The sequence below is a fragment of the Momordica charantia genome (genome assembly GCF_013281855.1).
Source record: "Momordica charantia cultivar OHB3-1 chromosome 4 unlocalized genomic scaffold, Mcharantia_2.0 BLBB01000004.1, whole genome shotgun sequence".
Lineage (NCBI taxonomy): Eukaryota > Viridiplantae > Streptophyta > Magnoliopsida > Cucurbitales > Cucurbitaceae > Momordica > Momordica charantia.
Genome location: NW_028275162.1, coordinates 22,411,730 through 22,431,765, shown reverse-complemented (window position 1 = coordinate 22,431,765; position 20,036 = coordinate 22,411,730). Strand labels below are relative to the sequence as shown.

General features: G+C 32.7%; 2 protein-coding genes across 3 annotated transcripts; both read right to left on the bottom strand.

The window, feature by feature from the left end:
- Positions 1–373: 373 nt before the first annotated feature.
- Positions 374–10,968, bottom strand: TIC40 (hydroxyproline-rich glycoprotein family protein). 2 transcript variants are annotated; one of them, XM_022285717.2, is made up of 14 exons: positions 10,568–10,968; positions 10,362–10,461; positions 10,223–10,280; positions 10,092–10,109; positions 8,000–8,249; positions 7,252–7,358; positions 7,121–7,175; positions 6,673–6,751; positions 5,408–5,448; positions 5,018–5,063; positions 2,840–2,934; positions 1,989–2,092; positions 1,874–1,921; positions 374–868 (listed from the first exon to the last, which is right to left on the bottom strand). In XM_022285717.2, exons 1-14 carry the CDS (start codon positions 10,770–10,772, stop codon positions 809–811), a joined length of 1,266 nt encoding a protein of 421 aa, XP_022141409.1. In that variant the 5' UTR covers positions 10,773–10,968; the 3' UTR covers positions 374–808. The 2 variants fall into 2 exon arrangements, with proteins under 2 accessions (XP_022141409.1, XP_022141408.1); XM_022285716.2 differs by having other exon boundaries at positions 7,121–7,184; positions 10,568–10,967.
- Positions 10,969–12,192: 1,224 nt separating this feature from the next.
- On the bottom strand, positions 12,193–15,955 carry ATMAK3 (Acyl-CoA N-acyltransferases (NAT) superfamily protein). The gene is made up of 4 exons (XM_022285952.2): positions 15,595–15,955; positions 15,390–15,510; positions 14,846–14,901; positions 12,193–12,739 (listed from the first exon to the last, which is right to left on the bottom strand). Exons 1-4 carry the CDS (start codon positions 15,796–15,798, stop codon positions 12,530–12,532), a joined length of 591 nt encoding a protein of 196 aa, XP_022141644.1. The 5' UTR covers positions 15,799–15,955; the 3' UTR covers positions 12,193–12,529.
- Positions 15,956–20,036: the final 4,081 nt, after the last annotated feature.

The following is a 20,036-nucleotide window of genomic DNA, read 5'->3' as shown; positions in this document are numbered from 1 at the left end:
GACTAAAGTTCAAAGACTAAATCGTATAACTGTTGAATACCAAATACATCTTTGAGGTGAGCTCATAGTTCCACTTGATAGTGTCAACTATATAGACATATTGAGAATAAAATAAAGTTCGACCACTAAAATTGTAATTTGGATTTAACAAAATGGCAACAGAAAGCAATGGGCGAGGTGTTTTCTGGGTGCATTTTATTTAAAACAATTTCTTCAAACAAAATTACAAGGCTGTTTACTCAGTGCAATGATCCTCAGAGAACTCCCATAATATCTAATTTATGTTAAAAAGAAGTATATAATATAAATGGAAAAGTAACCATATATCTCACTCCTCATTTTTCAAATAAACTGTGGTATTTTTACTCAGCAATGCTTCCAATAATGTGATTCAATTGAAGCCAAATAAGAACGTGCCAAAATTACTTATTAAATTACATTGACTACTTTAATATTATATCAAGCAGCTTTCAGAAGGAACCTGTAGAAGACTCTTACAATCTAACTACTACATGAAACAGATGTCCCTATCAAGTTTATTAAATTAAATGCAATGCCACTATTAGGGTAATACACCAAAAACTTAGTTTAAAAAGGAAAAAAGAATTAGCTCACCCAAACAAAAATTCCAATATATTTCATATAATTGAACCAGGTGAGACCGTTCCTGACTAACTTCATTTCAGGGAAGGCGTAAAAGTATCGTTCTTCGACTTATCTTACAACGGGACGGGAAGCGTGCTCAATCTTCCATATTTGGTTTCACATCTTATCATATACTCTTCAGTAACTAAAATAGCTACAACTATCATGGTGCTCCGGGGACTCCGGGGAATAGTTCTGATATCTTATTGAAAACGTCCATGACCTAAAAGGGCAATTGAAGAAATTGAAGGAAAAAAAGGGAATGGTAGCACATATCAGTGGAGAATTAATTTAGAATTCGATTCAATTTGAATCATACAGCTACAATTTTTAAAAAATAAGGCAACGGAAATCAATACTCTCATTTACTAAAGGGACAAGAAAAATTAGGTTAAAAAAAACCTCCAGAGATGAACATTGCATCAGGGAATTCAACACAGACAAATGAAACAATGTACTGCACCAAGTGTGGAAGAACAGAATGTAAAGAGTGATGAGTGTAATGTTTTTATTTTCATGGTACTAATCTATTAGATAATTCTCAATGTTGTCCTTTTCATCTTTTAAAATTCTTGACCGTGCCCCTTAATGCATTAAAAATTCTCAATTAGATCCTCCCGTAATAAGAGGTTCATGTATTATTAAATTGTTGCTCTATAACATATTTTGACATGTGGACATGTGGACATGCTACTCGGTCCAAAAATGTTAATAAAACAATAATTTAGTGACACATAAGCATCCATTAACCAGTTTTGATGGATTTTGAATACATAAAAGGATTTTTAGAGTTTTAAAAAATTAAGTACCAAATTGAGAATTACCTGAAACTGTAAAAGAATAAGGACCATTTGATATATTTAGCGTTTTTTTTTTCTCTAATGGATGGAACTATCGTTAGCAGGAATGTTAAGTAGGAAGCATATGCATGCATGAAACATAGGGTCAGAAAAGAGGACAGAACCACCCAGCTAAACAATAGAGCTACAGACCATACACAATTCAGACACTTCCAACAAGTTCTCTACAATTTCATTATTGTTAGATAGGATCAACATGAATGAAACTATAAAGGCGTAGAGTGAAACTGAGGATAAACAACTATAAATATATAACAACAATCTGCTAAAAGAAGAGCCCCACCAGAATCAGTTAAGAGAAATTCTGTGTTTACGTCAATATTTAAACAAGCAAAAGATGGAAGTAGAATAATATCGACTTAACATACCTCTTTGTCATTTTGATACTTTGTTATACTCAATGGATTTTGTGAACACTGCAAAAGGCAAATTCAAAATGTTAGATTTGAACTAAAAATTTTATTAACCTTATGTAGAACATACATCCATAATGGCTGCTTGAACTCTCGGATTTTGAAATGCCATTGCGATTTCTGGATTGGCCATAATTTTTGAAATAACTTCTTCAGGTGTAAGCCCAATTTGATCTGTCAAAGGTTCCAGATAGAAACGGTGAGCCTTAATTATTTTATAAGCCCTAAAACAATTTATATTTATAGATGAACAATTAATTGATAAAACATCACAGAAAACATATGAAAACAACAAGATGATGTTCTTTTCATATTCTTAGGGTTCTTAAAAACTATTTTCAAAAAACTTTCTGCAAAATCTTATAAAAAAAAAAAAAAAAAAACTTTCTGCAATAAGTTTTCTATATAAAAAGAACTGTTTTTTATTCTTAAAAACAGAGAACTGTTTTAGAAATCTCATTTCCAAACAGGTACCAAGTAACTCAAAAAAGTACATATATACAAATGAAATTATTAATTCTTGGAAAAAGAAATAATCTTTGACCATTCATGAATTGAATCGAAACTTTGCAACTAAATTTCAAAGAATGTATTTAAATCAATTTCAGCATTGACACTAAGAGAAATGACAATAGCATCAGAAATTCAAAACTAAAGCAAAGTTTACATAGCAATCTTCTATGCTTATCAATTATTTTGACAAAATAAAACTACAAAACGTTGGTCCATATCTTTTCATGAGTGGAATTATATGATTGCATCAGTGAGAAAATAATATATATCATTCGCATTTCAGCTATATATGATATACATGATGCTAAAGCAAATCTCGCCTAGAGAAAAGTAATCAAAGCCATTTAACTCCCACCAAACAACTACTGAAAAAAATGTACAAAAGCAAAAGAGATCGACTTGACTGACCAAATTGTTGCTTAACTTCAGGGCTGCTAAGATCAAAGTTTTTCAAGGAGTCCATGAGGCGGCCATCCCATTGAGGGCTTCCACTCATATTGTTACTGGCAGTAATAATTAAAGCAGGATAAAAATCATATTAGAAAAAATATTAAGTCCCATACTTCAACGAACTAGAACTCCAGCCCAATGGAACAAGATGATGAAAATGAAAGGGCATTGGGACTAGAACTAGCAGCTAGTAATGTGATTATCATTTAGCATCTATGGCATATATATTATATGAAGTGAAAAATAAAATCTATATTATTAAAATTTTATATAAACGTGATAGCCTAGAACAGATAATTACTCAGCAAATGAAGAATACTAAACCATACAAATCACAAAATAACTTTTTAAATATGTTTTTACAATAACTATCCAGGCCAAGCTTACAAGCACTCCAACTAATCCCACTGAAATATTTAAATGCTGGAGAACTCATAGAACTTCAATATCTTAAATTTAGGTCGCCACTGGGATTTGAACCCATCTTGTCCTAATAACCACATGGCACGATGGTTAGAGTGAGCCACCCTTCAAACCTCTCTTTGAGACCCCTCTACATCAACAAAAACCTTACTTTCCTTTTACTTCCAAATAAACCAAATATTATTAATAAAAGGGAAAAAATAACTTGTCTAAAAAGGGTTACCCCCAATCTTGAAAAGATTAATGCTCTCATAGAATGATAATCCAACCTAAGGTTAGACACACACCAAAAGACTGTGGAAAGTAGAAACCTTCGCAAAACCCTTTCAAAAGGATGTGACTCACACAAACACACCACCATGGACCAAGAATCATAGTAAAGATCTTATTATAAAGTCAATGATGTTAAACCTCCCATTGTCAAAAAAAATTCAACCTTTGCAATTTTGGACCTCCAAAGTCCAGCCCAAATGAATGGAAGACCCATACTCAATGGAGTAAAGCTAAGGTGAAGATCTTAGCTTCATCAGAAAATTGAGAGCGAGTGAGGTGAATTTCGTCTCTCCCTACCTAAAAACCAATGTTGTTGAGGCATGGTCAGCCCCTTGCCCTATAATGGCTCCAATGGCGATAAGAGCCTCATCAAGAATCAATCTCCTCACCATAAAGGCACCTACTTATGGGGTACGCTATGGGTCAACGCAATTTTAAATTTATCCACTAGGACCTTACCTATAACCCTCTATGGCTCTCCAATCAGGCCATTCCAAAAGCCAGTAGCCATGCGAAAACAACCATATCTCCACGAAAATATCAATGTCAAGTTGTCGTAAGCTCAAAAGAAAGAACAAAAGTTTAGAAATTTTATTTCTTAATAGCAACCCACAAATCAAGAATTCAACCTATGGTGGTTAGTATCATGACTGAAGCATAAAAGCTAACTCAACGTACTTAACTAACTTCAAATTTCCTTCCCACTTCAAAATCAAACCTGAGTTATGCTCGTCAGGGTGAGTTGGAAGCATTGCTTGGAATAGAGCAAGACGATGGTAAAGGAAGGCCACTGAAGTAATCAAAATAGAGAAATTTATAATCCTTATTGAGAACTAACCTCAAACTAATAGGAGAGGCCTCTTTATATAGACAAGGCCCTCGTACAGAGATTGGGTTTTTTAACTAACCCAAAAGAAGCTATAAAACTAGTAAACTAAACAAAACATGACTAATGATTACATCAGCCACCGACACGTGAAAATAAACTTGATAAAAAAGCTACCCTTTGAATAATCCTAAGTTAGACCCATTTTAGATTTCCACAATACATGGAATGGAATACAGGATCTTGGTTTCTAGTGTTATGGGTTTTAGTCAACTAATTAAATAGGAAAAACGTTAAATTCCAACATCACCAAGCATGTTCTGCAATTTATATCTTACCAAATTTTTCAGTAAAATAAAATCAGACATAAAACTTGGTTATAGTTTCAGAAGTTTGAAAACAACAGTAGTAGTTTATGATCCATTACAGAATGTCACAAGCCATTTTAAGATTATAAAAGCAAACACAAAAATGAAAGAAAGCACCAGCATGAAAAGTAAAAGATTGCTCAGAAATTCTACGACATGAATATTCAAACTAATATGATATAAGAAGGCTTTGAACAGAATCATATTACTTTAAAGGAAAAAAATGAATAAAGAAATTGAACTTACAGCATTTCTTCTAATTGCTGACGATATTGTGGATTTTGCATCATCCCTGTTCAATATAGTTCAATTAATAAGTGATGCCTTGCAGAAGATTAGACAATATTAGTACTAAGAGACCACAAAATTTTTATTCTAGAAGATTAACATATGAAATGAAAAACTTGTCTAACACCTAGTTATCAATTGGTAAAGTTAACTTCTTCCGTGCATTCATACCCTCTGTGTTCACACATTCGTTTTCGTTTTTTAGTTAATTAATTTGCTTCTCTTATTTACTTCCAGCATACCCTCCCTTCCCTTAGGGTCTCTTCTTCTATTTGCAGCAGGAACGCCCCTTTCTCATTGCTTATTAGAAGGCATAATGCTTGAAGATGCATTAATCAATAGACTCACACTTGAATGTTTCTGGATTTCTCATCTCTTCAGGCAAATGGCTGCAAGATGAAAAACAAGCACAGTTCCTTTCAGAAATAAACACAAGGTCAAGTACTCAGGATCAAATTTAGCTGTAAGTTGCTTCAGGAAATGATCGGCAAGTTACATGCATATGCAACAAACAAGCAACAAAGGATCCCAGTAGGCAGAAAAGATATGCACCTAGAAAATGAGACGGCATTGAATACCCAAGACATGGTGGAAAACAGAACTAACATTAATGCATAATGCAACTTATTGAAAAGAAAGAGTTAGTGTAAGCATAGGCATGTAAAATACATGTTCATCATTCTCCCAGAATAACTAGTGGCACAAGAGATGCTCTATCAACAGGCAGAAAGCGGCAGTTGCAAGGATCCTCACTGAGTTAGAGAAAATGAGAGAGAAATTATAGACTTTACTGAAACCTTTATCCCAAAAACAGTTAAAGCAGCTTTCATTTGAATATCCCTGATGGGTCTTCCACTGATGAATCTTCCGAGGTTTGCCTTAAGAGACATTAAATAGGTGAAAATCAGGAAGCCCGTCCTAGAATTAGGTGATAATAGCGTCCCCAGGCTTGATGATTTAACCAGTGAATCTCCTAAAATCTTTCAGAAATTTTTGAAACGAGGTTTCTTGAGCGGGGGTGTTAACTCCACCACCAATGAGAGAGAAAAGACAAAAGGTATTGAGAAGCAATTATTTTTCAAAAGGTGGCAGAGTTGTACTAGTTTCATCCCCTCGAATATTCCTACTTATGCAAAATTTAAATGAAGATTATCAAGACTAATGAGAAAGTTATAACTTGAGCAGACACAGATGCATGAAGGTAGTCATTTAGTCAAGTGGAATATTATTTCCTATCATAAGAAATTGGGGGGCTTAGCTAAGGCAGTATCCAGTATAAAAATCAAGCTTTAATTTCCAAGGGCTGGTGAAGAACTCCTCTTGATCCTCTTCTCTGTGGAACTTTAATATATATTTGGGTTACAGTTTCCATCCTTGGATTATTATTACCAAATTGGTTCAATGTTTTGAAAATTATTATTATTGTTGTTATTAGTTTATAAGAAGTGTTTTGTAAATTACTTGTATTTATATATGTGAGGCAATGCCTATTTCCACACATTTCTATACACATATTTTCAAAACAGCAATGTGTTGTCACTGATATAAACAGATATACATATGGGGAAACCAAATCATATAAAATTAAAAATTATTGAGTAAAAGCTTCATACGGATATATCATCTTCTGCACTGTCGGATCTTCCATCATTTTCTCCACAGCTTCCACTGATAAGACTGAGCCAGGTTTTTCTAATACATGAGAATATCAGAGATTTTATCAAAATTTTATGTAATGACTAAAGTGCAGTAATATACATTCAATCATGAATTGCAGATGCTGCAACACGTCAACAACAAGATCACAGAAATATAAACTAGCTGTTGAATTGAACACAGAAATATAAAATAACGGGCTTAAATTTTACTGATTGGGCCAATATAGTTAAATATTAGCCTTAGCTCTAATTTTTCAAGACTGGGTTTTGAGTTGCCATGCTATTTAGCTTTACTTTCTCTTTGTGTAGGACTTGTCCATTTGCTATTTCAAAAGGGAGAAAAAAAGAAAAATAAGGAATAGCGTTAGCGAATAAATATTATTATTTATTGTTATCAACTTACGGTTGAACTGGGGTCCCTCTGAACCGGTAAAAGCCTGCTTAGAAGCAGCTCCATTCTGTGGAAGCTTCACAAATAAATCAGAGTAAGTCAACATACCAACACTAGCCACCACTACAGAAAAACAAACTTACTTCCTCAGTAAGCTGAGCACTCTTTGAAAAACTTGTGTCTGTGACATCTTCGTTGCTTTCGAAGGGACTCTTTTGGTTAGTTTCATCAGGAGAGATATCTACAAAAGCTGTGAAAAGAGGTTTCAGGTTCCTACGCTTCCTAGGAGGGGGGAACGATAACATCTAAAATAAATCTTTGAATAGACCAATGGTGATGGTGAGTAACGAAAAATATCTAATCTTTTTTTTTTCCTTTTTTTTCAGATCCTTCTTTATTTTATTTAACTTAGTTGGTATGTGTGAAAAATTACAAACAAATGGCAAGGATAACGCAAGGAAGGTACAAAGAAATGGAAAAATTAATAACATTTCATTGATTATATTTACATGACTTGCATGCTACTGTGCAGGTACAAGCAAAGAAATAGGATTAAGCCATATCACCTATTCTACTGGAACTTACAAAGCCAGTTCCAAAAAAATTGAAAAATTGACATCAAGGAGTTGTGATGGCTACTAAACCTCCTTTTACATATCTCTTGTTATTTTGTTATTCATCAAAGCATCCTACAACTAGGCAAATTGGTGAAATGTTGCACCTAAACGGTAAAATGGAATTTCAAAGATTCCTCAAACGCATCTAACAAATAAACAAGTAAATACACACACATAAATACATATAGTTCAAAATCCAGTACAACAAGGCAATTAAAGTACTCGAATCAAAATGGCCATGTAATTTTATTATAAGAGGAGGATCCTCAGTTACCAAACTTCTTTGATTCCTTGATCTCTGCCCCATTTGTAACATTACTAACTGGTTCATCTTCAACTTTTGTTGCAGTTACATCAATTGAAGCATTGGGTTCAGAAACAGATGGAGGTGCGGTCGTGCCAGTCCCAAATGTCAAAGGTATTGGAAAAGATGGTCCAGAAGATTGTGGAGGATTACTAATCGGGCTGTTTTGAGAATTCATTTGAGACATCATTGTCTTGAAAGCTTGTTGCATTGCATATTTCTGAAATTCAATTACAATGAAATAAATAGGAACAAAAGAAACACATGGACAGATAAAGGTTAGTACTGATCCAAGTTGTAAAGTATATTGAAAGAAGAAAATGGAACAACAATCTTATAGAAACAAAAGGCCCATGGAATGTAAAAGGGCAAACGGAAGAAAAGTACTGGAAAAGATTCTGCACGCTGGAGGGGGGCAAAGTAATAAGATGAAACATTAATATATACTATGGAAGATGCAAAACTGTTTATAAGAGAAACATAACTTCTAGTAGGCACAAAGAACAATAAAAACATCAATGCACATACTGATTCATGATACCAAGATCCAATATTGAACATATGGTATTTTTATAGTTAAATTGATAATCCTTAATTTCCCTAACAATTAACATGTAGCTTGTATTATCCTTTTATCAGGTTTATAAATTGAAAGTTAAAATTAAGATAATATGAGTGGTCGATTGGATAACGCATCATCCAGACTATTGGAAAAAAAATACCTTTAAAATATAAACTAACCAAAATGAAATAGAACTGAAGATACATTACGTTTCCAAAAACAGAAACTTGACTCTAGCCTAGTTTAAAGACCTCAACCTTATTTCAAAAAGACCCTTTTATTGCCTTGCAACCATAAATAAATAAACACATCCTCAAGAAAAACTCAAGGCGTCAATTTTATGGAGCAGTTTGAACCATAAATCTCTTGCAAGCTGAAACAGAGAGATAAACATATTTATACTCGTAGTTGGACCTCGAGGTTAAGCAGGCATATTGATGGTGAGAGTACGACAAGGAGGAGCCAGTGGGACTTACTGTTAGATGTTTTTACTCTAAATAGTAGAAAAGAAGCAATGTATGGAAGTTGGCGATAATCACACTTTTTTTCCACTAAACCGTATGGTGTGATTGTTTTTTAGGATTTTGCTTTGATCCATTATACCAAAGTGCACCCATTCTCTTCATTTATTTATTTAATTGAAAATGAAACAGAATTTATCATCTCCCAATACAAAAAGTCTACGAAGATAACATACAATTCATATCCCAAAGATAATTTCAGGACATTAGGGATCCCTCATACAAGTAGAGCTTGAATTAATCTAAAATAATCCTAAACATCCAATAAATAAAAAATAATAATGAACTATGCAGCATACGGTAAATGCACGGCATATGACTCTTAATTGTAATCCTGCATTATAAATGTAAACAAATTTATGATCAACAATGATCATACTTGTCTTTTGGTACACAAGCAGTCATTTCTTGCTTATCACTCCAATGTAACATTAGTACATACAAAATCCTTTTAATAGAGTTTCTTTCAATCCTAAATTTGAATTAATAAAACATCACAAAACAAAGCAAGGCTAGCACAATCCAGGTGTGAAAACATATTTTTCATGCAAAAACAATTTACAAGTTTCGAACTCAAGCCCTCAGTCATAAGTAGGTGAGTCTAAATCCACCAGGCCAAAGAATTTTCATGCAAAAACAAATTGAGAAGAGAAAATTAAAGTTATAGCTAATAGTAAATTAGGGGAGCAGCCAAGAAGGGTGAATTACCACATTTTTCCAACATCAAAAAGTGCAGAAAGTTTTGTATAATGAATGATACGATTTTTAAGAGGTCAACAACTCCACACCATCCACAAACATGAGAATAAACAGGTTGTAGAACTCCAAGCAGAGAAACTAGAATTTTCAAAAAAAAATATCTGCGGAAGCTCAGAGAAAGCTATGGTCATGGAAGACTGACTCTAGCAGGAATGACAGCACCCACAGGACATTTCATAAAGCGTAATCATAATCCCATACCTTGTAGGAGAAAACTCACCTTTAAGTAAGAAGCCACCTGTAATTTTTAAGAATTTGTTAAAAGAACATTCAGCCTAAAAGCTTGTTGATAAGTTTATTCGATCCAAATTTGAAAAACAAGTAGTTTAGACATAGAGCTTTGGTTCTCACCCATGAAAACAATGCCGAAAGGCCAACACCAACACCAACCCAAAAGAGAGGCGACCCTCTAAAAAAAAAAAAATTTAAGTGCAGAACCGAAGTCTAGAAATCTACAATAGAAGTAAAAGATAAGGGGGTGACAAATTACACATAAGATGAGGGGGGAGGAACTGATACTGATGGAACACCAACGGAAGATGATTGATTGCTAGTTGTCGAAGAAGAAACACTTGCGAACCGTTCAGCCACTGTTTACACGACAAGAAGAGAACAATCAAATACGAAGACGAGTAGATTACTGAAGATTACAAGCTACGTTAAAACACCATTTCCAACCACGAATTCGAACATTACCGACGATACGGTGGTTGGGTCGACGATTAACGGCAGAAGCACAAATCCTTGGAAAAGGAGGTGGAGACTTGATCCTGGACCTCGCGAGGCGCCTGCTTCCGCATAATTGATTGGTTCGAGTGGCAGTGGAGATAGTAGAAGTGGAAGAATAGCCGAGTAGAACAAACTTGGGAGGAGATGTTAGGGCTAAATTGAGCCTGTCCATTGGATTTTGCACTTCCGCGCGGATGCTGAACAGAGAATTTGTTGTGGGAAGGAGGAAATTGAAATGATGATGATGATGATGATGAGATAGGATTCAAGTTCAAACCCTTGGAATATTTTCGGTTAGTTCACAGTGTGGAGACTGAAGAAACTTCTGTACAGAGTTGCCGGTGGTCTTGATTCACGGTCAGGATCACCTGCCCGCGGGCTCATGCGTCCATTTCATGATATCTGCGTATATTTTATCCAATTTTTCAATGTTTTGGAAAAAGCAAAATTGAATAGTGATATATGTAATTTATTTTTCTTAAATGGCTGAGCAACATCATAAATCCAATACCTTACTGATGTTAGAGCTACCACGCCGTCTTATGGATTATTTAATCTATTTGAATCCAATATAGTTGAATATATTTGCTCAAAATGTATATTCCGTCAGCTTAGTTATGATTCAAATCAAAAGATTAAAAGTTCAAATTCACACCTCCACATCTTGAACCATAAAATAAAATCCACTCATTACTTTTAAATTTATGCTACGAATAGGACTAGATAGATAAAGTAAGATTAGTGAATCCAGTGAAAGTCGAAGACTAAGAAGAAGGTACGGAAGTCGGAAAAACGACTAAATACGATAACGAGACCATTCACAGCAGAACAAGTAGTTGCCTTTAGAGCTAGGATAAGTAGGGTGGATAGCAGTTAAGATTAACTAAAAACCTTCAACCTAGACGTAGAACTCCTAGCTCTGGAACAGATTTCATTTCTTCTTTTTAACAACTACCGACTTTTCTCCTCGCTCACGGAATTCCCCCAATCGAGTCTCAGGTCAAGAGAGAAGAGCGGTGGCATACCTTGAGTCACTCGCTTCCATTAGGCGGCTAGTTATAATAAAATAAAAATGATCTACGAGCCAGAAAATTCAATTTTAAATTATATTTTGTTAAAATTTTTTGACCTCTTGTATCATCCCAGTGCTCAACTCTTCATTGGAAACCAAAACCAAATGTTTAGTAAAATGGAGAATAGTTTTCCTACGTGAAAAAATATTCAAAGAAAAAAGAAAAGCTAAAACTTAAAAGGAAAAAGAACCGGTAAATCCAAACTCACGATAAGATTACAAGCTAATTTGAAAATTATTTGTTACCATTATGGTTTTAGATATTAATTTTAGAAACATCAAGGAAAAATGGGTTAAACAACATGCCGAAATTGATCATTATCTAACGGTCAACCCGAATATATCTTAACTAATTGTCAACCCGAATATATCTTAACTAGTCAAAAGATCAGACCTTTGAATCCCCAAATCCCACATTTTTAGTTGAATTAGATGAAGGATCAGGCTGGCCCAATTTCAAAATGAAAGATCTGTATCAGGTCAGGTCATTGGTGTGAACAAGCACTTATACTTGTTCAACTTAAAAATAATAAGAGCATTCTTCATCTTCATTTCACTTATAACTTATAACTCCCATGTAAGAATACATATCATCCCGCTCAAATCCCATCTCCAAAACTGTGTCTAATTCCATTACAAGTTTACAACATCATAATAAACTATGAACTGTGAACCCAAATGCCTAAATGTACACCACAAACAACCTTCTCAAGCTTTGTCAACTTCTAACAACTAAGGATAACATCAAAAGGATATTACGAGGTTATAATCGACTTCTCCACGACTCTGGTTTAATGCACAACAACGCACGGTGGACAAAGTAGTTTCGGGCTTTGATGGATATTGGAACCTTCATGTTACAACCCATCAATATCCCTCTGACTATCATCTTGGGTCGCCATCATAGGCAAGGATGGGTGGGATTCCATGCGTGGGAATAACAATTTTAGACGAAATGCATCGACTCCATTCAAGTAATAATGAAAGAGTCGCTTCGCCCTTATGAACCCAAGACGACCATATAGTGCAAGTGCTCCTTTATTTGTAACTTCAGCTTCTAATGTGACCTTGAGACAAAACAACCGCAGATGGTAAGTTAGCATGTCAACTTTCTTTTACAAAGGAAACAAAACCGTTCATTGGTCCAGAAAAGGATCAGACAAGGAGAGAACAAGTAGTCCTCTCTTGAGGCCAAAGAGATTACAGAAAACAATTCCGGTTGGCAAAGATAATAAGAGAGTGGTCGCAGAATTGTTTAAAATGAGAAGACTGACATAAATACAAAAGTCAGACATTGTCCCAAAAAAGCAGTGCTCTCTCTAAAGTAGTCTTCAGATTTCTTTTGATTTTTTGTTTCACCACCGAATCCCACATCAAAGGTTTAACCATGATTATCCAGATCTATGATTCCTTTATTAAAGGGTGACTTGCAAAATAATTGCAGCTAGCATGTTTGTTCAAACAACTCAAAACATAATTAACAAAACAACAGCCATACTATTTTGCAGATAGAAACTCAACAAGCAACCACTTGGTTCAAATTGTTAAATAAAATAACAGCAAAAAGAAATCTGCTACTCAAGACAGTAATGCTGCAGATAAATTCAATAGGTCCCATCCCATTAGTTTCAAAGTCAGATCAGGTTGAGCTATTTATTACCATCTTCTTATGGGTTTCTTGGCAAGAACAGAACCAAAGAATCTTCAAAGAAAAGGAGCTTTCTTATGATCAATTTTTTGACACTATAGTTCTATTGGTTATTACTTGGTGTAATTTCTTTTTTTTTAGGATATCCGTGAGTGTTCGAACCAGCTTACGCACACCTAGACTAATTTAACGGGACAACCGTTTGACCCTACAATATTTGGTGTTGGAAAACACATAGGAATTACTAATTCCTAAAGTAGGTGACCATCATGGGGTTTGAACCCGTTATTACTTGGTGTAAATATTCTCCACTTTTCTACCATCAACATGATAGATGACTTAAACTGGAAAAAGTGAGCCACATTCAAAAGAATTTAAAGATTGATAAACATTTTAACATCATAAAATGCTATTTTTTAAAACTGACAGTGTTCAAAACCAGTTATGCACATTTCAAGTAATCAACCAGTCCTATAAGATTATTGCCTAGCTCTACAACTTTGGAATTGAGAAACTCATTAAATATTAGTATCCTATCCAACCTTAAACCCATGACCATGGTCTCAAAAATAAATAAGTTCCACAGAATCCCAGCACACATAAAACCTTGTTAATCAGGAAAGGAAATGGATTCTTTTCAAGTTTAATAAATTGAGAGTGACATTAACACCCAATTTTTTCTTTACCTCTATAGTACACCACATCAAGATTGAACTATCAACTGAACTTGATCTATTTGATAGTTAGGACACTTGAGAAGTACTCAACATCTCAAGTAACTAGCTCTAAGAGGTTTCGAAGTCATGATCTCTTGTCTAATTTAAAAGACTTTTATCCCTATATTACCAATACTTTCAGTCTGATTAATGGGTACATCACTACTTTATGTTATTACATTTCAACCCTTTACACATACTCCATTTTCTCCGTTGTAAGCAACTAATTGTCAACCTAATACTGATAGATGAAGTTAAATTACAAGTGCTAAAACAATTAAAATTTCCATATGAAAATGGTTATTGCAGACTTGAAATTATTTCCTGCAGGGTTATGAGAAAACATCATGGAGAGGACCCCAAACGGAATTTCTTTTCAAATTTCATTTATTAAAAGGCACTGACTTGGACTGAAACAGAGTTTAATGAAATGGGATGTCTCCAAATCCAACTCCAAGTGACCATGTAACATCGAAGAGAATCAGAATTTAAGGAGATCATGTCATGGAAAAAAAAAACCACTTGGGATTAAATGGAGATAACATAACAGTATAATATTGCTGAGGCATACTCAGAACTTTATTTTTCTTTAAAAGAATGTCCTGTTTGTTGATGTTTCAGGCTAGACAACCATCCAGTATTAACTCAAAGTTCAACAATTTGATTAAAAACATACAGAAGCAATCTCTAAATTACAGAGAAGATAAATCATGAATTAGCTGCTTTGACTCTAATGAATCAATAAAGGAAAAGAAATATTCACATGCATATAATACAGAGAATACCATACATCTATGATGCTGACATACCTCATCACAACCTGACTCCATCATGACTTTTATAGATCTCGTGACTAGTTCTGTAGCTACAATACAGAGGGAAAAAACGACAATCTATGAACAACTGAACTCCAGTAGGTTTATAACAAATAAAAAAAAAAGTATATTGAAACCCAATTCAAAATGGCAAAACATTATGAAGTAATGTCAATATTATGCATATAGATAAAAGATGGTATAGGAGAAAAAATTAGGATCATTCCAAGAGTAAATCAGTCATCCTTAACAAAGAGCATTAGATAGAAATTATCCTAATAACGTAGTTGTAAATTGTAATTACATCCAAATCCAAGTACAGAATACAGATGAATCTTCCTCAGAAAGCATAGCTCCAAATAAATGGGCCCATTGATAGTTCAATTATACAAGGAAAAACACTGAAAGCTTCTATATAGGATAGCTCAATCAGCTACCAGGACCATCAATTTCATTGATCACATAAAACGAGCCACTCCCAGACACAGGTCAATGGAAACCACTTCACAGAAGCCATAAAAAGAAAGAAAAATTTTACCAATGCCTTTTCCTCTATAGGGCTTGATGACGACCAACATTGCAATATACCCTCTGAAAGTGCTCCGATGCTCCCCCATCTTACAAACCACCGTCCCGACACATTTTCCTCTATGAAAGGCCTGAGAAAACAACAAAAATTAAAGAAAAATGGCGACGATCATGATTTAATTAGCCAAAACTTGATACGAAATCGAGAGTTATACCAGGAAAGAAAGTTGGGGCCAGAGGTAGACGAAGTAACGATAAGTGAATATGGAGTAGGGTTCGCTGAGTTCTTGGTCGACAAGATTCATGATAGGAGGTAAGTGATGCTCACCGCCGTAGCTTACGTACTCAATCTCCGATGCATCAAATTCAACTTTCCTTGTTTCTCCTTCTTCTCCTACGCCGTCCAATTTCGTTTCCATTCTCTGATACTCTCGCCGGAGGAGTTCGCCGTAGACCGCGGCGTCGCCTGAAGGAATCCGGCGGGCGTTTGGGGTAGTAATCGGTGAGGAAGAATTAAACTTGAATGTCTGGGAAAGTTTGAGGCCTTTGACGAACCCCTGAAAATATTCATTTGTTTAAATTATTGGAATTATAATTTGTATTAGTTAATGTTGTATAAACTTAGTATGTAAATTCGTTACAAATAAGATGTTTAAGTCATATAAATCTAAGTACACGGTAGATTCGCTTCTACTTAACTTATATTAAATTTAAATACATCTTAAACTATCATACAAAAATACATTATTTCTCGAGATATAATTGTTCATTTGACATACATCCCTTCCATGTTCTCAACAATATGGATTTTTTTTCGTTTGAAGGCAATATATTTGGGTGAGGATTCGACACATAATCTATTGATCGAAGATATGTGTCTTAGCCATGGTTTCAAATGTCCAGCAATACGTCAACATGTCGCTCGACATGTCGACGTGTCGAGATATTTGACATCGACACAGGGGAAAGTCGTTTTCCCCAAATGTCATTGACTTGTAGACTCAAATGTCGTTTTTTTTATTTAGATTATTTTATTGTCATCTTCTTCCTACCACGATTTATAATTTCTCACAGCCTCAATGAATGTAATCTGTTCAATACAACTTTCACATTTTAAGATAAAAATTTAGTAATAAGTATAACTAATAAAATCATTACGAATATAAAATTCAGAATTTACTTTATGTTCTGTTAGAAGCAGTTGACTATTACTTTTTTTTTCAAATAATGGTTGACTACTTCTTCAGTGTCTTACATATTAGGAATGCAACTGCAAATGAGATAATTACTGACTTGGTTTTCAAATATATTTCTAAATTATAATTAACTCATACTTATTTCTCTTTTCAAATTTGAATTTACACATTTTTAAACACATTTAAAAATTCTACGGTTATTTCAATCTTTATATATGTCAATATTTCACATATATTGTTCTGTGTAATTAAATACTAAATTTTGTATTAGAAATTATCAATAAAACATAATTAAGTAACAATAAACTTTAATTTAATAATTCAAATAATTTCAATGTATATATACACGATTTTGTTCCAACATTTTCCATCGCAATGAAATTTTCATAAGTAATATTACTTATGGAAATTATAGTCAAATAATTTAGATATGATGGTCAAAAGTGAATAGGCAAATTAAGCTACAATTAAAGTTTCCTTTTACTTGCAAATAATTTACATCAATCTTCATTAAAGAAAAAAAATCTTTTTTGGATATTTCCATCGACGTCGATATTTTCATAAATAAAACGGTTAGGGTGATTAATTATAGGCTAATTAAACTACAATTCAAACAATTTCAATCAATTTCTACAATTTCCATGATTTTTTCCGAAATATCCGTCAACATCAATATGTTCGTAAAATCAAGACCTCGGCATTTCTATCGACATCGACATTTCGAACACTGGTCTTAGCTAATTCAATGTGAATCTTTAATCGTAGATAAGACCACACAATTTTCGCTAACGTTATGAAGCATGTGATGTGACAGGTGTAAATTTGTACAATTCACACCTTTTAAACTTCTCATTAACTAGCTACATATATACATACACGGGTGGAAAATACCGTTCTTATTTCGAGATGTCGTTTACTCATATCTCGAAAGCTAATTAAATTGACTATGTTAATCTAAATACAGCTAAATAGATAAGATATTTTAATACCATCTTAAAAATCGATAATTCCATCTTCCAGTCTCACAATCCTTGAACTCAGAAAAAGAAAAAAAAAAGTGATAGGAGCAAAGCAAGAGAATCGTGAGTTCTAAAGCAAGATGCAAAGAGTACGAGCAGTTTTTGTTTTTCCCCAAGGATTAAATGAACTATTTAATAACATTTCCATCCTTTTTATTTATTTGCTTTATTTCAATTTATATATTGTGATAGGAATAACAGTTTGGAGATTGTGAAAAATAATTAGTTTAATCTTATATTGGTATGTAAATTTCAAATGTCCATTTTGGTCATAAATTTTTAGGTTAAATTTATTTGTCTCTAAACTTTCAAAAAAGTATATTACAGTTTTCAAAATATCAAATAATTATAAGGTTCAATCACAATTTCAATCCCGACACTTTTTACTTTTTTATCTTAATATAGATATGTGGAGGCGTTAAAAAGTATCTAACTTATCATTGAACTTTCTAAATATATTTTTTTTTCAATTCACAGACTTAATTAGATACGAAATTGAATTTTATGTTTAATCTAATAGAACTTTGACCTAATTTAATTATAAATATAAGCACTAAATTGAAATTAATTTTTTAACATATTATTACATTTAGAAATACAAGATGATACAAATTACAAGGTAAGGATTCAAACTCACAAAAAGTAGAAATGTCACCATTACTAAAGTCATGTTTGATAACTATTTTATTTTCTATTCTTTTAAAAATTAAGTTTAGAAACATTACTTTCACCTAAGGACCCGTTTGGTGACGTTTTCGATGTTTCTTGCTTCTCCTATTTTTAGAAACACTCTCAAAATTGTATAAAATTTTTGTAAATTAAACACAAGTTTGTTGTCTTTTTTTTTTTTCATTTCTCTTTCCAATTTGTTCCAAAACATAAATGAAAATACAATTTTATCATTTTTTAATCTACAAGGGTTAGGGTCATAGAGAAAACATAAACAAAAAAAAAAAACGAAAATTTTATCCCATGGATCCTAAGTTTTCCTCGTTTTGCTATAGGATTTTTATAAACATTTTCAAAATCTAGGTCAAATTAAAAAAAGAACAAATAGTAGTTTTAAAAACCTCGTATTTGCTATTGTAGTTTGACTAAAAATTTAAATATATTTTGATCTAGAGATAAAAACTTACCAATGAAATTGCACGAAAACAAGTATAATTTTAAAAAGCATAAAATAAAAAATAAAAATGGTTATGAAACTATATATTACCCAACCGACAACTGAAACCAATAAGTTATAACTCAACCGACATCTGAAATCAACAACTCAAACCATTAAATTAATATTAATAATGGTTTCAAGTAAAAAAATATTCATATACGCAGAGAAATGAAAGAAGAAGCTTGGAATTGGGTATAAATTATAATAAAAAAATACAATATAATATAATATATTGGATGCCATCCAGTAGAAAAGAGGACGCAGTGTTCGTCTCCGGTTCTCCTCATTTTTTCAAAAAGAAAAACTGCAAACAGAGTTTTATTTTATTGTCCAATATTTAAGTGGAACTTAATATACATATATAATATATATAATAATAATAAGGATTTTTGTAAAAAAAGTAAACTTTATAGGCCTAATCCACTAACAATAAAATAAAAGTCTAATGTACCTTTAATGAACACGGAACCAAACATTAATAGTTACCTAATATATTTTACTTCTTTTGAGTGTATTCAGTTTCATTTATTAAGTTGTTTTGTTTTATTTATAGATTTTAGATGAAATATTTGTTTTTTTAAAATTAAATATACGCTCTTTTACACATTATACCAATGCTAATGTACAATTAATACATCAAATTAGTTATATATTTTTTACAAAGGAATTAGTTTTATATTATGGAAAGAATCAATAACATCCAATACACCTATATAAACTAATGATATACCCAATATAGATATTGATATATTTGAAAATATAGAAGGATAAAATCAAAGAACTAAAAAAGTAAAACTTAGGGTGCGTTGGTAATAAATGTTGTAGAATTATTATTTTATCATATTATATAATTTACAACCTATTATATTTTACATGTTTTTGTAATATTTAATATATTTATAAAAGTTTCTTCTTAATATTTCTTTTAAAAAACTTGAAAACACGAAAACCTATAAATGTTGTTTTCCAAAATTTCACCACTTGAATACCACAAAATCTGAACCTAGCTTTCGAATCGAAACAATCACAAGTTCTAGCCACCTACCTTATAAATTAGTCCCTACACGTTTCCCAACACCATATGTCGTTGTAAGGTCATAGAGTTGCCCTATTATAGTCACAAGTTGGCTCGAACATTCACAAATAAAAAAAATTAATATATTATATTTCTAAATATAATACAAATAAACCACCAATTAATACATTTAGTAAAATATAATAAATTAATAAATTTAATATATTATATTTTATTTGCTTTACTTGTAACCATAACA

What these genes read in the sequence shown, in the direction of transcription:
- TIC40 (XM_022285716.2), bottom strand. Translation starts at nt 10,772, where the DNA reads ATGGACAGGCTCAATTTAGCCCTAACATCTCCTCCCAAGTTTGTTCTA. An exon ending in GTGCAGAAGATGATATATCC is followed by an intron (nt 5,449 to 6,672) that starts GTATGAAGCTTT and finishes TTCATCTTGCAG; the next exon opens with CCATTTGCCTGAAGAGATGA. An exon ending in TGAAGTTAAGCAACAATTTG is followed by an intron (nt 2,093 to 2,839) that starts GTCAGTCAAGTC and finishes AACCTTTGACAG; the next exon opens with ATCAAATTGGGCTTACACCT.
- ATMAK3 (XM_022285952.2), bottom strand. Translation starts at nt 15,798, where the DNA reads ATGGAAACGAAATTGGACGGCGTAGGAGAAGAAGGAGAAACAAGGAAA. An exon ending in CTATAGAGGAAAAGGCATTG is followed by an intron (nt 14,902 to 15,389) that starts GTAAAATTTTTC and finishes TCTGTATTGTAG; the next exon opens with CTACAGAACTAGTCACGAGA. An exon ending in TGGAGTCAGGTTGTGATGAG is followed by an intron (nt 12,740 to 14,845) that starts GTATGTCAGCAT and finishes TTTTGTCTCAAG; the next exon opens with GTCACATTAGAAGCTGAAGT.